This window comes from Myotis brandtii, unplaced genomic scaffold (genome assembly GCF_000412655.1).
Source record: "Myotis brandtii unplaced genomic scaffold, ASM41265v1 scaffold326, whole genome shotgun sequence".
Classification (NCBI taxonomy): Eukaryota; Metazoa; Chordata; class Mammalia; order Chiroptera; family Vespertilionidae; genus Myotis; species Myotis brandtii.
In genome coordinates, this window is record NW_005362534.1 from 905,223 (window position 1) to 922,297 (window position 17,075).

The window sequence follows — 17,075 nt, forward strand, 5'->3', positions numbered from 1 at the left end:
TACCCCTACCATCCGTATTTGCCATTGGACAGTCTACTTTGGTTTGGCCTGGTTGTTTAATTAACAACCTTTGTCTGAGTACTAGAGTGATACAGATTCTGTCTCTTTATTTAGTAGCACTTGGTGGCCCCCAACGGTAGTTAACTATTGACTATGAAGATAGTAGTCACCCCTTAACTCAGCTGAGTACCCAGCTAACTCATTCTTAAAGCACACCTGGAAGATGGAAGTTTCTAAAAGTTGCTTTACTAATGAAGACAGCAAGGCACCAAGAGGTTAAAAGATTGGCATATTTACCAAATTCTAGTATAGTGCTTGTATGGGTCAGGCACTATTCTAAGTGCTTGGCAAATTTTAAGCCATATATGCTTCATAACAACCCTATAACATGAATATTGCCATTATGATCCTTTTGAAAATGAGGAAAACCAGGCACAGAGTGGTTAGGCAACTTGACCAAGGTCACACAGCTAAGAATTGAACCTGGATTTGAGACCAGGGGGACCGGTTCTAGAGTCCATGTGCTATGCTGCCTCTCCCAAAGCCTGTTCTTAGGTTTCCAAAGGCTGCTTCTGTTTGGGGACCAGCCACAGAAAATGACTGACAGCAACTTTATGCAGGAGTAATCAGCCATGATCTGCATGATGGGAGAACAAGGGCAGACTTAGAAGGATGTGTGATGTGAAGCAATCATTGATCCGATGAAAGCCAGCCCAGAGTGATACAACCCACAGAAAGAAGGAAATCTTTGCCCTCGCTCTTGTTGGGGCATGCAGAAGAGGTCAAAGGCAGCACTAATCCTGAAATACAGATCTGGTGGCTCAGCTGACATTCTCTCGGCTTAAGCTCACCCATATTTCAAGAGCAAAGAGTTGGGAATCCATTTTCCCACACTTCTACATTGGCAAATAGAAAGAGACGCTCATATCCACCATTATTCTCACACTTTACCATGGATTCAGGAGACCTGTGTTTCCATGAAAACACTATGGCACCTCTTTCAGTGAACTTCCCTTGGGGTTCTGTCATGAGTCAGTATATCTTGTCTTCCATGTTTACAAAATACATCGCTAATGTTAAAATCCTTTTTTGATATCTCATTGTTCCTAGGACAAAGATCTAAGTCCTCAATGTGGTCTTAAAGGACCAAGATGATCCACCGCCAACCCTGATTCCATTTCTCAAAAGCGGCTTTGATCTGGGACTGTACTGGGCCTGCCCTCCTCCTGTCCTCCACCCCCACTCCCACCCTGGTTAGTCAGTGCAGCTCAGTGGTCAGATCGGATCTGAAAGGTTTTTTCTTCAGCCTTTCCTGACTGCTCCCAGCTTTCCACAACCCTCTTTACAATGGAAATGTATTCATTATATGTGTAATTATATGTGTAATTTATCCATTCAAAACCTGCTGGAGCTCCTGGTGCTGGAGACTCGAGAAGTCCAAGACCCTTCTCTGTCTAAGGTAAAACGCACGGGCAGATGTGGAACACACCTAGCCCCGCGCCTGGAGCCATGGCTGACCTCCATGCGGCCATCGTAAAGCCCCCACCCTCACCCGGATCCGCGCCTGGGCATTTAGATAAAGACCTGAGCTTAGGATTCCTGCCACCAGTTCCTGCTATCGTTTTCCCCGAGCACCTTTTAAAACGTGGAGCCTAAATCTGAACCCAGTACCTAGGTGCAATACCGCTGGCACACAATTAGCACTTTGACCTGGGAACTCCTCTGAAAAGACCCTAGAGTTGTCTCTTGTGCTGTCACCATCAGCCGCGTCATGCTGTTAGCTCACGTTGAGTGTGTGAATCAATAACTAGAGCCAAAAGGCTTTCCCCATTGACCTCTCAATATTACATGGGGAATCGATTTTTGGGTCCTAGTCAAGTAGACAGGGCAGCATTTTACAACTGTTAAAGCACGGTCTCTTTAAAAACCGGTTAGCGGCAGAACCATTTATAGAAACCAGATGATCTGACTTTTGGCCCGACCATGTTGCTAATTTTTATCATCACGTGTATTGAGCGAAGGCGGCACCGGCAGGACTGGACGCACGATAGGACTGGCTTGCACGATTTCCAATCGTACGCGGCTACTCTGTGGTTTTAAATCCAAGAAGGCGCTTTTCCCCCGTGTCCGGGAGGCGGGGCCCCACTTCCCAACGCAGGCGCCCTCGGGTCACGGTTCCGCACCCGCCCGCCAAGGGGTGACCCCATAGCCTTCAGCCCCGCCCCCCTGGCGCAGACACCCAATGGGCGGCTGCAGCCCTCTCCTGTGGGCGGGGAATTCCCTGAGATCTGTCCTGGTTGGTCCACGGGCCCGGCGAGGAGTATGACGTATCACCGCCTCCATTACTCCGCGCTGCGGCTAAGGCGTGGCTTCCGCTCCGGGCGCCTGAAGGAGACTAGGAGACACCTGGGTCGCTCTGCTTGCGTCGCTGGCCCTGCCACTACCCTCAGTCCATGAGGAAGATGCTCGCCGCCGTCTCCCGCGTGCTGTCGGGCGCTGCCCAGAAGCCGGTGAGTTGGCGTGAGCCGCCCGGTATATGGCGCGAGTGGGGCCGAGGCTGGAGGACCCGGAGAGTGGGCCGGGCCTTGGCGCGCGGTGTGGCTGTAACTATGGCGCCGCGGAGTGCTTCCGGAGCCGCGAGCCTTTATTTTGCCTCCAGGCGATGCGTTCCTGTCCTGGCCTGCGGAGGAGCCGCTGTTGGGCCGCCGGCGCCGACCGGGTGGGAGTGGGGGCTTTACGATGGCCGCTTGGAGGTCAGCGGCGGCTCCGGGCGCGGGGCTAGGTGTGCCCCAGATCTGCCCGTGCGTTTTACTGCAGACAGAGAAGGGGGTCTTGGACTTCTCGAGTCTCCAGTTGACCACCCTTCCCGGTCCACTCATTTAAAAAAATGTTTTTAATTGTTGGTAGTATTACATCTGTCCCCCTGCCCACTCTCCGGCCCCGCTGTAATTAGTCTTCCTAATTACATTCCTCTTGACCCAGAGGCCGTGTAGAATGTTCAGAGCATGGAATCCGGAGACTGAGTGGCTTCCTCACCATTTACTAGCCCTGCGACCTTGGGCAAGGTGTTTTTATTTTTAATCCTCTCCGAGGATATGTTTCTATTTATTTTGCAGGAAGAGGAAGGGAGAGAAACATTTATGTGAGAGAGTTGAACTGGCTGCCTCCTGCACGCTCCCTACTGGGGACCGAGCCCGAAACCTGGGCATGTGCCCTGACTTGGAATGAAACCGGGAACTCTTGGCTCATGGGTCGACGCTCAACCACTGAGCCACACCGGCTGGGCTGTATTGAGTTTTGAGTTGCAGTAATCTGTTAACTGGATAGAACAAGAGTGGAATGTAGCTTCATTCCGTCAGAAATTCTTGTTGAGAGAAGACTATTGTAGTGGTAATGGATTCCCCACGTATAACATTTCTATTTCTTTCATTTAATTTTTTTAATGAGGATAAGAGAGTGAAAGAGTTAATGCTCTTTACTTTGAGCCACCCCCCTTTTTGGCTATTTTGGGTATTTTTCCTGTTGCCTGCATATGTGGCACAGAGGGAAATATTGTTAAACAACTAGGTATTAACCCTAGATTGTGTGTCTGTGGCCTGAACCCCTGTTTAATAGTTCCCCCTTTTTGCAGCAGAGCAAATCCACTAACCAATGTTTCTATAAGCTGTAATAATTGATGTGTTCCCAGAGTGCTCAGTGCACTTTGGGCTCTTGGTTCTAGTGTGCTCATTCATCAGGTTTCAGTTGTGTTAACACAGGCTGCTTAGAGGGTTCAATGTGTTGGTTTTAGAATCATCATAGACCTATACTTTGTTTATAAACTTAAGTACCTGTCATTTCATATTTGAATGAGGTTGAGAGTTACCAAAGTTTTTATTTCACAGAAGATTAAGTTTCATTTAAAATTTTTATTCTTTGTCTTATTGTTTGTATTTATGACTCCTTTTGTGAGACTTTTTTTGGTGTGAGATCTTTACTACCAGTATTTTTTTTATTGACTTTTTAAATAGTAGGTAAAATGTTTCACTTATACTGGTAGAATCTGGAATTTTAAAAATATTTTCTCTTTCACTTGAATGGTTGCTCCTCAGGGGAGACCTGCAGCCAAGCTACTCCTCCCAATTCTTTTTTTAAAAAATTTTTATTTATTGATGAGAGAGGAGAGAAAAACATTGATGTGACATCAATCAGCTGCCCCCATCCCCCAGGATGGAGCCCACAATCTGGGCATATGCCCTGACCAGGAAGTGAGCCCATGACCTTCTGGTGCATGGGATGACCCTCAACCAACTGAGCCACACCAACCCTCCCAATTCTTGATCACTGCACTATGGGTGTGGGACCTGCCTGTTCTGTGTTTCTACCCCTCCTACCAGTCTTGATGTGGCTTTATATTCTTGACTGGGGGCCCGGTAGCCGGCAGTTGGACATCTCCCCCAGGGGTCCTTAGCGCTGCTGCCACCACCACCACCACCACCACCACCACCACCACCACCACCGCCACCACCACCGCTGTGCTCGCCAGCCTTGAGCCTCACCAGCCTTGAGCCGGGCTTCTGGGGGAGTGGTGCTCCCCCTATGGGAGTGCGCTGACCACCAGGGGGAAGCTCCTATGTTGAGCTTCTGACCCCTGGTGGTCAGTCCGCATCATAGCGACTGGACTGGTCGTTCCACTGTTGGGTCTATTTGCATATTAGCCTTTTATTATATAGGATTATGGGGCTTTTGATAACCTAGTCTTCAGGTGGTTCTCAGTGTTCTATAATTTAATTGTAATTTTGATATGATCATGGGAGGAGGTGAGCATAGCATTTATCTACTCCCCTATCTTTACTGGAAATCCCCAATATTTTTTTTAACTGCTAAAAATAACACATCTGTTTTGTGATTGCCAAATATAACCTTTTGTCTGTCACCTTACCCCTCTCAGCTCCATTTCTTCCCACATTTCTCAATTTTCTTCATTTATTCTTAGGTATTTTAATGGACTTTCTCTACTTCTAACTGAACTGAAACATTTGTTTCTAGTATTTAAGCTTTTTTCTCTCCAGCAACATCATTGCCTTTACTTGTTGGTTTTATTAGATAATGGTATGTTGATAGATAAAGAGATAAGAATAGTTTTCTGCCTGTAGGCTTGTACACTTGGAGGTACATTTATCAGTTAATCTTAACCCCTCACCAAGGTGAAGTCCAGTATTAGAAGTTGGATGACTATGAACATATCAAAAGTACTTTAAAAATTGTTTTTTATTTCAGAGAGGAAGGGAGAGGGAGAGAGAGATAGAAACATCAATGATGAGAGAGAATCATTGATTGGCTGCCTCCTGCACATCCCCTCCCCCACTGGGTATGGAGCCCACAGCCCAGGCATGTGCCCTTGACCTAGATGGAACCTGGGACCCTTCAGTCTGCAGGCCGATGCTCCATACACTGAGCCAAACCGGCTAGGGCCAAAAGTACTTTTTGTGGCATCTGAAGATTGTGCTTCAAGTCTCTATGAAAAGAAGTCATGTTGGTTTACACATCAGTGTGTGAAAATGTGCCAAAGTGTGGCTAAAATAGTCCGATAATGCTAATTAGTTCAATGTTTATGGTCTAACCTGTACCTTAGCCATCACATAGAATATTTTTGCTGCAAGTAGGTATGTTCAATTATAAGAATGAAAAGCTTTTTACCCCACCGAGCGGTGACAGCCACTCAAACATCAAGAAGGGAACACCGTTGTAGAGAACATCTCTCCCTTGTGGGGCTTCAGGAGGAACCTACCCAAGATATAATCTGTTTACATTATAAAACAACCCTCAAGTCCATTGTTTTTAAGTCAGGGAGTGCTAAGTACCATTTCTTTTGTCTTACACGTTTCTCACTAATATATTTCTCATACTTTGAGTACTCTGAAATATTTTTCTTGTAGATCCATTTCATAGAAAAGTGGTTTGCCTGTAATAGAGATTGAATCATAGTTTTATTTGAAAAATGATTCTTAAAGTGAAGCTTAAGCTTGCTCAGTATATCTGGTTACGACTAAAGTAGCATAAGCAAAGCGCACAGATTATCTAGTCTTTTCAACTTGACCTTTGACTTCATTATATCCTCACTGTAATTTCTTTGAAAACAAAGTGATTAAGTGGATTGGTTTAGTTTTTGCCCCCATTTTCTTTCTGCTGTTTGTCTTCAGATAGGGGTACAATCGTGTTTCATTGGCCAAAGCATGGATTCATTTGGAAGACAAGATCTCAGTGCAGTGCAGAGAAGGGAGATAAGCCAGTGAATATATTGGGGCTTATTCAAGTTCCAGGACGGCATCCTGCAAACGGATTAATAATAGTAATGACTTTAAAAATAACAGAATAAAAATACTGATATATTTGTATATTTTGGTCTTTCAAGGCAAGCAGAGTGCTGGTGGCATCCCGTAATTTTGCAAATGATGCTACATTTGAAATTAAGGTAAGAGGTGTTTTACTTGTGTTAACTTTTCTGCAGGTCCCCTTTGATATACAGTTTTACCCTTGGAACAGAACATTTGATACTTTTGCTTTTTTACCATTTTCTTTCAAGTGTTTTAGAATCAAAGGTTCATAGACATTTAGCAAAAATTTATACTTCTTACTTAGCAGCTTGCTGGTGTTTGGGGTAGAAAGAAGGGCAAGCTAAAAAAAAATTAAAGACTCCAAAGTTTAGAATGTGATTCGGTAAAACTTGTGAGTGAGAAGATTCTTTGAATACTTCTTTGAAAGTTTGTCTTTCAACCTATAACTCATTTGACTTCAAGGGGTTTACAGTGAAAGTCATCTTAGAAAGATTTCCTTCCTCCAGTACCCCATCCCATTACATAGTGAACTTTATGATATAAGGGGTCAGAAGCAATATGCAGCATTTCTGATATGTCCCTGTGGGTTTTTGAGATAAATATTATTTGTGATGGAGTTAGATCTCAGAATGGGGCTGGCAGTGTACATTGTAGTAACTGGAAGACAACTGATTCCATTTCAGAAGTGTGACCTTCACAAGCTGGAAGAAGGCCCTCCTGTCACCACGGTGCTCACCAGGGAGGATGGGCTCAGATACTACAGGATGATGCAGACTGTCCGCCGAATGGAGTTAAAGGCAGATCAGCTGTATAAACAGAAAATTATTCGTGGTTTCTGTCACTTGTGTGATGGTCAGGTGAGTGATAGTTTTGTAATAAAGTTGTGTTATTTAGGAATTTAAGTGTGGCTTCTACTTGGTGGCTATTACTCTGCCTTACACATTGGAAGGATTCCAGGCTGGTATTGTACAATAAAAGTGAAAATGCTGAGTGAGACGTGCTATGCAGCTTATGCTAAAGAATCTATTCATGCATTACATTGCTGATTTCCTATGCCTTTATGGTTTGTGATCACCTGCATTGGATATACTTTTGGGGTAAAGGGTTTTACCAAGGACTACAAATTTAAATGCCTACAGGGACCAGCTAGGTAGAATAAATGAGTGAAGAAAGCTAGCTATACAAGACAGTGTGACAAGGACTGGTGGTGAACTGTAATAGACAAGTTCCCTGCAGGTCCCACTTGCAGGGGATGTCATGACTTGGTTCCAGCCAGTTGGTCCCATATGGAAATACGGGGCTAATGCTTCCTATTCATTTCTTCAACACACGACAGAAGACTCGATTTTCTTGTGAGATTCCTTCTATTTTAATGTTGACAGCTGATTCGGGATTTCTTTTTAAATCACCTTACAGCCCAAAGAAAACATACATCTGTGGATTGGCAGTGTATGGCTTCTGCTTGGGCCTTACCCTCCACTCTGTTTCTGATCATAGAGCTACTTTCTGTGGTTATTAATGAAGAGTTCAGCTAGGTTATTGTTTCATATTAGTCTAGGAAACCTTTTATCTAGAACTGTGTATTGTATTGATTAATTGATGCTTCTTCCTTTAATGCAGGAAGCTTGTTGTGTGGGCATGGAAGCTGGCATAAATCCCACAGACCATCTGATCACAGCCTATCGGGCTCATGGCTTTACCTTTACTCGTGGGCTTTCTGTACGAGAAATTCTCGCAGAGCTTACAGGTTTGCTATTAATTTACAAAAAGGGGAAATTAATGAATTCAGTTTTTAAATCTCTCCTATTAAGATGCTAACTCCCACGCTGGTCTATTTGGTTCAGTGGATAGAGGTCAGCCTGCAGACTGATTCGATTCTGGTCAAGGGCACATGTCTGGGTTGTGGGCTTGATCCCCAATAGGGGTGTGCAGGAGGCAGCCAATCAATGATTCTCTTTCATCATTAATGTTTCTATTTGTTTCTCTCTCTCCCTTCCTCTCTGAAATCAATTTTAAAAATGTTAAAAAAAAGGTGCTAACTCCTTATGAGTTAATATTAAAATGTTGAATTAAAAAATACAAACATTTTCTCCCTTTTGAGTAAACTGACCATTTTTGAGGTCATCTGAGCCTTCAGGTTAAAGTTTAAAAAGATTAGCTCTATGAAATCAGAATTGTGTTTATTATCACTGTGACATGCCAGTAGAAATCTAGCAGTCATTGAGTAGAAGCATTTCATGGTAAACAGTGTAAATTCTAGGAATCTCCTTAGTATTTCCTTTTGTCTTTGTCCCCCTTGGCTCTTGAACTATTTAGTGTGCCAGTGTAGGAGAAATCAAATGTTTGTAACTGCCAAAGGAAAAGCAACAAACCAGTCCTAACATCTGAGGGGAACTCGATGATAGAGCTGGAAGGTTAGGACCTGGGGCTAGTCTGACCTTTATTATAAAAGGACCTGGAGAAAAGGAGGAATATATGTTTGCACAGAGGGGCAGGTGCTTATACAACTTAATTGGCCTCTAGAGTTCTGATGGATGAGCCTCTTAAGTAAATGTTTGGGTGTGCTTTTGTTTGCATATTTGGTCTTTGATGCATATGTGTGTGTGCTGCCATTTCTAGGACGAAGAGGAGGCTGTGCTAAAGGAAAAGGAGGATCAATGCATATGTATGCCAAGAATTTCTACGGGGGCAATGGCATCGTTGGAGCTCAGGTAGTGGAGGATGGGGATTGCATGCTTTCCTAGATTTGGCCCTCATCTCTGTCTTTACAATAGTTCATGCCCCAGCGAACTTCCCTCTGTTGTATTTTAGTACTCTTGGAGCTTAGAGTGCTTAACAGACCTATTGCTTCGTACCCTACCGTTTGATCATTTAATAAATAGATTTGGACAATGACTTATAAGTAAGCAAGAGCCTCTAGCAGTGGAGCTATACCTTTACTTTTTTTATTTATATTTAAGTACATTGCTTTGTCACATCCATTTGGCCCTACTTCTTCCTACTATAGACAGTGCTGATACTGGTGTCAGACCAGGAGAGGCAGATGGTCAGCATCTCAGGGCTTACTTAGAGTCCCTATGCCAACTTCAGTTGTTTTTATCAGTTAGTGAATAATGAAGAAGTAACAGCATAAAATCATATCTAGATTGTTTGGTTTACTTTCTAATATATTGAGATTTCTACAATATGTTTTTTTTATGCCTAGGTTTCTTTTTTGGCTCATAATTAATTGAATCTTTGAGTTCAGAAATGTTACTGCTTAGTAGTTGAGAGTATAATAATTACTCATCTTACTCTCTTGGTTTATTTCTAATATTGGGGGTGGGGTAAGCATAGATAGGGTTGGGGTAGGGAGAGTTTGTAGTGACAGTATAATTTCTATCTCGATTTCTGGCAAAGAGTTAAAATTCAGAGCATTAATTTCTCCCCTCATGGATTTCTGTGCTTCCTTTCTTGGTTGTCCTTAATACTAGGTGCCCCTGGGAGCTGGGATTGCTCTGGCCTGTAAGTATAATGGAAAAGATGAGGTCTGTTTGACTTTGTATGGCGATGGCGCTGCTAACCAGGTGAGTATGTGTCTCTTTCAGAGTGTTGTCTATTCATAGGTCAGTTTGTAGAGAAGATATTATTTACTAGTTAAAATAGACAAGCGAAATTTGGGTTTTATGGCCAGATTAGAGATTCACCTCTTGGCATATTTCATAAGTGCTTTATAGGGATGTGCTCCTGTGAAGGAGCTCCTTTGCTGTACCTCAGTGATTCACGAACTTTGTGGACCTTTTTGTATTTGAACCCATTGCAAACCAATTCTAAACCAGTAATGTAATGTACTGATTCAGTCTCTGGGAGGCCTTGGCATTGTCAAACTCCTCTCATAGTTTCTGAGCCTTGACTCTGTGTGCTTCTCCGATCATGGTCCGAGGCGTCACTAGTCTGTGGATGGCACTCTGTGAGGCCCTGCTCTGGATGCTGATTCTTAGATACTGGTTCACTCTGGTTATCCATTGAGTCTCTTAGAACTTATAGTAAAGCATAAAACTAGGTGGCTACACATTTTTATGTGTTCCTCTTTTCCCTGGTCTATCTACTGTCTTGGCCCCACAGAAACAAGTGGTGTTTGCTTTTTCACATCCCTTAATTGGAAAAGATGATGCTTGCTGCATCTCCATCCCACCCCCCTCGACACACACACACACACACACACACACACCAGAAGCTTCGTTGTAGATGCGGCTTTTTATACTTTATGAAAGCTTTCTCTGCTAGGTAGAATAGCAACTGTTAGGATGAAATCTGAGAAAAATAGCAAAGTGAACTCACTTGAACTTCTTATGTATACTTCCAGGGTCAGATATTTGAAGCTTACAATATGGCAGCTTTGTGGAAATTGCCTTGTATTTTCATCTGTGAAAATAACCGCTATGGGATGGGAACGTCTGTTGAGAGAGCAGCAGCCAGCACTGATTACTACAAGAGAGGCGACTTCATTCCTGGGCTGAGGGTAAGGACACCTTCATGGCTCGATGCCTCTGTGTGTGTACTTGACAATTTCAGACAAATTGAAGAGTTGTATTTTCGTGTGTTTTTTTAAATCCTCACCTGAGGATATTTTTCCCATTGATTTTTTTAGAGAGAGTGGAAGGGACAGAGGAGGGGGAAAGAAACAGCAATGGGAGAGAGACACATCGATTGGTTGCCTCCAGCATGCACCTCACAGGCAGGAGATCAAACCTGCAACCCTTAAGATCTGTGGGCTGGTGCTCTAACCACTTAGCTAACTGCCCAGGGCAAGAGTTCTATTTTCTTAATGCAGGAACAGCTCACGTAGAGTTAAAATGCTGTTAGGCGGTTTGATTTATACTCTGCCCCTTTGTCATGTATTAACAGGTAGATGGAATGGATGTCCTATGTGTCCGGGAGGCAACAAAGTTTGCAGCTGCCCATTGTAGGGCTGGAAAGGTAAGACTTTATCTGAGGCCTCTGGGCTAGAGATTGCTAGTGATGTTTATCTGTCTTAAAGTTAAAAGATTGCCTCTCCCATGTCTGTCATAGGTATGCAGGGGTAGCTACTGACTGAGGTGCATAAGATAGAAGTAGAGTCCAGTCAAGTGAAGCAGATCCCTTTATAAATAGTGTTGTCTTGGTAGCTTACCTCCTGGGGAACATTCCACATTGCTCCCATTTGGGGTAAATCTTCCAGGGCTTCCTCAGCATTTTGTCTCTATCTTCATCATGACACTTTACCTAGTTTGCCTTTTGGTTTGGTTAATTATGTGCCTCCAACCCCCCATTAACTATAAGCTGGAGTGAACAGATTGGGGACCCCCTCAATGCTCAGCAGAGAACTTTGCTTATATAATAGGCATTCAGTATAAGTTTGTCTTCTATAAATTAAATGTTATGGTTGAAGTATGTAATCTTGGTCTTGCTGTTTCAGTCCTAAGAATCTTGACTTTTCAGTTATGCAATGGAGAGGACAGTGAGGTTGGCCTGATGAGGAATATGTACCATCAGAGCTAGTGGAAAGATGTTTTCCCTACATCAATGTTCCACAGCCCAGAAAGCATGCCCAGAGGTTCACCTTTCAGTGACTTCTGTATGTGTGTCTGGGCAGTAATGTAAATTAAGATTTGGCTAGCAGTGATGAAAATGAAAGAAAGGGGGTAAAGCAGCTGGGAAATGCAGAGCAGTTAAAGAAGAGAAAACGAGAATAAAATAGAGCATGGTGAAGATGGCAGGTTGGTGCCAGCAGGCTCAGCAGTCTACATCAGGACTGCAGGACTAGGGGTCCAGGCCCTGGAAGCTGAATACCGTGCCCCTCCCAGTTTCTGAAAGAAGTTATGGGGTCTAACCCCACATGGAAACAGGATCAGTGGTTTGTAGCATGTGTTGACTTTCCCAGCCTGACCAAAGCTTTACCTTGGATTTGGGGAGGGTCTGGAAAGCCCCTTATCACCGCCCCCTTTACCAAACCCACTGTACTTCCAAATGGCTGCTGGATGACATAACAGAAAGAAGAGGTGACAGTTATTGAGCGCTTGACATATGTCAGGTAACGCACTAAGTATTATTTAAGTATTTAATTGGCACAACTCTGAGTTAGGTTATTACTGTTTTGCAGATGAGGAAACAGAATACTTAAGAGTACATAGCTAGTATCTATTACACTAGGATTGGAACCCAAGCACTTGGACTCAGAATCTCCCTTTTTAACTACTACACCAAACTGCCCAGAGATCCTACATTCACTTCCCTCCCGAAAGGGTTGTTCTTGTAGGGAGCTAGTGTTTTATGAGCAAGCTACCTGGTTGTAGCCAGGCTGGCCAAACTCCCAGCAGAGAGACAGATGGGGTCAAGTATCAGGGTACCTGCCAGCTTCTTGTTACACACTGGCCAGATCTGAATGCAGCAGGATTGGTTGCTCACCCCTACGGAACAATGCCTGAAATGGATGTGAGGTGGAAATTCACCTCCCCAGCCTATCTTTAGTTCTCCTGTCCTTTTGTGCTTTCCAGTACACATGGAGATTTGCCTTAATATTATTTTGTTAGTTTTAGTATTTTTCTCTAGTGCTTTAAAAGGATCAGTATGCTTATAGATGTCACCTGTGATTGGAGGAGAAAGACTAGCTTAGTGACCCTGAAGATAAATGCCATCCCCCTTTCTGCTGCCATACCTGCTTCCCAATAGGTTTTTCTTCCTTAAATTTAAGCTGTTTTTATAGGATTCTGTGACAAATGCAACACTGTTGGAACAAACATTCTTTAACATCAGTAGGCTCTGTAATATGCTAAGTGCCTTTTTGATTCCCAACAAATTGGGGCAGGTTCCTGTTTAAAATGAGAATGAAGAAACATGCAGTCAATCTGTATTAGAAATGAGAACAGATAAGCAGCAGTCAACTAATAAGAAATTCCTGACAACTCACCTGATTTATGGATCTGTTGAGAATATGTTTGATCCTGCAAGTGTGTGCATTTGAGGCCATTGATTGTTGGTGTGCTGTGCCTGTGGTCTTGCCTAATCTCCCTTGGGTTCTGTTTTAGGGGCCTATACTAATGGAGCTGCAGACTTACCGTTACCATGGACACAGCATGAGTGATCCTGGAGTCAGGTATGGTCATGGGAAATATGAGCATGGTGTCTAAAGTGGGATGTGCTATGAATGGTGCTATTTACATGAAAAAGCAAAGCATTTCAACATTTGCTTTTGAAGTCAAACACTAGTTGGCTTCAAGTAAACGAGTCCTGGCTGGAAAGCAGTGCCTCCCAATAAAGTGGTTCCAATATAGAAAGTATTCTGAAAAATCCCTACTATATAATATCTACATGTTAGCATGAGCAGCAATAAAATAAAATTGCCGAGAGAAATTTTTCCATAAAGCAGGTCTGATGGTGTAGTAAATTGGGGGACATTACCCCAGATTCTTTTGTGGCATTATTTTTTCTAAAGTGAGAATTTGAAAATGTTCTAGCTGGTATGGAGTGAGGCCAGCTGGCACATGGGGGCATTCAGTATGTTGAAATAGATGAGTCACAAAGAGATAGGGTACACTAGAAGGTAGGAGTTTTATGTGTCAATTAGAAATTCTGGCATATAATGCTGTGGTCCCAGAGAGTGACACAATAATAGCAGATTTAGTCAAAGTAAGCCATAGCAAGCCTTTGAGTGTAGAGTGGAGGAGTTCTAAGGGAAAATATAAAGAGCAACTTATATGGAAAAATGCACTTTCTGTAATTCTGTTTTCAAAAAATGGTAGTCCTTTTAGTGTTATTTCAAATGATGCGTGGGACAAGGATGTATTACAGGGATTCAAGAATTGGAAACCCTGTTATGCAAGTTTTTGCTGGCCACACTTCTCCAGGGTCTTAAGGGAGAAGAGAAAGGCACATTTATTTCCTGCTTGACATTCTACTGCTTCAAAGTCTGTGATTATCACTACCAAGAACCATCGCCACTGTCCCCACCTATGTGAAATTTAGAGCTCAAGGGAGTGAGACAGTTGACACAGAAAGAGGCTCCACTTTCTTCAGACCCACCTCTAGATCAAAGATGCAAAGAAAGACTTGGTCTCTGTGGTCACAATGCTGGGGAAGCCAGGTGAATTAATTGCCAGTATAGAGTTTTCTATAGAAGATATAAGCAGCTCTTACAAAATGGCAGGCTCAGTTCTTATGCTTTGAAAATATAATTCTGTCATTCCATCAGTGACATAGGTATTGATGAGCTCCATCTCAGCAACATACTTCCATATATCACAGAACTCTGCTATACTGGAACTGTTCTTACCTACTTCTGTGTTTCCCTCCCTGTAGTTATCGTACACGAGAGGAAATTCAGGAAGTAAGAAGTAAGAGTGACCCTATCATGCTTCTCAAGGATAGAATGGTGAACAGCAATCTTGCCAGTGTTGAAGAATTAAAGGTATTGTTACTTTTGGTGGTTTAAAAGTGAGCTTTCCTTTCTGAGCAATCGATATTTCTCCACACAAAAATAGCTGCCATTCCTCAGTGAACTACCTTATGGGAAAGTATCTATTATCACAGAACATTAGTCATATTGTCCAAAGCCTGTTAAAACCTCCCAAGAGCACAATTATTTTTTCCTAGAAATATAGTTTGGTGATTATTTTTATTTTTTTAATTCATGTTTCTACACTAGGAAGTGTGTGTGTGTGTAATTACTTTTAAAACATTTTTGTTGATTTCAGAGAGAGGAAGGGAGAAGAAATAAAAACATCACTGATGAGAATCATCAATAGGCTATCGCCTGCACGCCCCCTACTTGGGATCGAGCCTGCAACCTGGGCATGTGCCCTGACTGGGAATTCAAACCCTGACCTATTTCATAGGTTGATGCTCAATCACTGAGCCTCACTGGCTGAGTGAGGTTTTAAATGTTGAAGGCTTTAAAGTATAATTACTTTAAATGTTGATGTCTGTACTACAAAATATTCCTGGGTATATCATTGTGTCACTTAGTTAAATAACGTCTTTATAGCAGCTATTTATTAGTACTAGAAGAATTGTAGTTATACTAGCGACAGGATCAGAGTACAACGGCTTGGTACTTAAACTGTGTTTATTTAAAAATCTCGAACTGTAATCTGATTTTAGGAAATTGATGTCGAAGTGAGGAAAGAAATTGAGGATGCTGCCCAGTTTGCTACAGCTGATCCTGAACCACCTTTGGAAGAACTAGGCTATCACATCTACTCCAACGAGCCACCTTTTGAAGTTCGGGGTGCAAATCAGTGGATCAAGTTTAAGTCCATCAGTTAATGGGAGACTGCATGTAATGGATGGTTACATCTTCAGTGGGCTATTTGACAGCAACTATAAGGAACTCTTGTTGTTATCACCCATAGAATGTATGTAGATTAAGGTAGTAATTGCATGCGGTTTATACAGTATTGCATTAAAGGTTATGTTAGATTTATATAGGTCTAAATAGGTAACAGACTTTGCTTTAACCTTCCTTCAGATTATTTCCTTAAAAAAGTCTATTTGCTCTAGTTTGTACACTGTTTAACAGGTACTTTTTAGTTATTGAAAGGAAAAACAATTCTTTGTATGCCTGTCCAATTCTGCCACCTTATTTTTTGGGGGTAGGGGCTCATTCCCCCGTCTGGCCCAACCCCACAGCTAACAACAACGTACATTAATGCACACACACGCCTATAAGACAACATTTAGTTGTCTAACCAGGCAGTGGGTAGGACAGTTCCATTTTTAAATAGGACTACTTCACAATCATTTCAAAGGTCAAATAACTTAAAGTGCAATTAACCAGTTACTATTAACTTATAACCTAAAACTGATTCCTAGCCTTTTTGTTAAACACCTATTGTTTTATCTTTGCAGCAAGTGCTATATAGGATGTGCTGATTTTTTTCATTGAAGTAACTTAAAATTAATTTTTAAGAATTCCATAATACTCTGGACATCAAAACTGTGGCTCACAATCACTGTTCTCATAATACATACCGTTCTACTCACCTTTAAAATGTTGATAAACAGAGGCATAAAACATGAAAGCCAGTGAAAACATTTTATTAACTCTTTAGAACTTCAAGTTTTTAAATTGTTTATGGTGTTTTATGTGTGTCTGTATGAGAAACTTTAACAACAAAGATGTCAGCTCCTTGCTCCCTCTCTGTCCTCTAACTCATTAGAACTTCAACTTTTTAAATTCTTCATGGTGATTTATGTGTCTATGAGAAACTTTAACAACAAAGATATCAGCTCCTTGCTCCCTCTCTGTTCTTTAACTCTTTAGGACTTCAATTTTTTAAATTATTCATGGTGTTTTATGTGTATCTGTATGAGAAACTTAACAACAAAGATGTGGGCTCATTGCTCCCTCTGTCCCCTGGCTTTGCTGACTGATTAACCCTCATCTTGGGTCGCCGGGGCCCCCTGAGTCTGTCTTCTGTACTGGGAGACTTCACTCCAGAGCTTGCAGAGGAGCCCACCACTACGAAACAAAAAAGAGTCTTCTTTAGAGTCAAAAGAAAACTTCAAAGCAACACCACAGAATACTTCTTTAGGAGCCCTTACAGCAAAAACTATAGTATATAATTCTAGGCTTGTCTAGATTTCTTCTCTCGTTGTAAAAACTTAGTTAAAATAGAAATATGTTCTTTTCACACATGGAGGTGACATTTGTGCCCCAGCAGGAGTGGGACATTGTCTTAGAGGTAATTTAAAGATATGTTTTGGTGTAGCATGGAATGGGGAGAGCGCTTATTTCGCCTT

The 17,075-nt window shown here is 42.4% G+C and overlaps 2 protein-coding genes across 2 annotated transcripts in view; one reads left to right on the forward strand and one right to left on the reverse strand.

Moving 5' to 3' along the window:
* The first annotated feature begins 2,343 nt into the window (after positions 1-2,343).
* PDHA1 (pyruvate dehydrogenase (lipoamide) alpha 1) lies at positions 2,344-16,464 on the forward strand. The gene is made up of 11 exons (XM_005870949.2): positions 2,344-2,510; positions 6,395-6,454; positions 7,001-7,174; positions 7,938-8,064; positions 8,937-9,028; positions 9,791-9,883; positions 10,663-10,818; positions 11,205-11,276; positions 13,364-13,431; positions 14,634-14,742; positions 15,435-16,464. The coding sequence occupies exons 1-11, from the start codon at positions 2,454-2,456 to the stop codon at positions 15,597-15,599; spliced, it is 1,173 nt and encodes a 390-aa protein (XP_005871011.1). The 5' UTR covers positions 2,344-2,453; the 3' UTR covers positions 15,600-16,464.
* Positions 15,922-17,075, reverse strand: part of MAP3K15 (mitogen-activated protein kinase kinase kinase 15) — a 76,275-nt gene continuing 75,121 nt past the window's right edge. Inside the window, exon 30 of the mRNA XM_005870979.1 lies at positions 15,922-16,794. Coding sequence (XP_005871041.1) covers positions 16,707-16,794 — 88 coding nt within the window. The 3' untranslated portion in view covers positions 15,922-16,706. The remainder of the gene's footprint in view (positions 16,795-17,075) is intronic.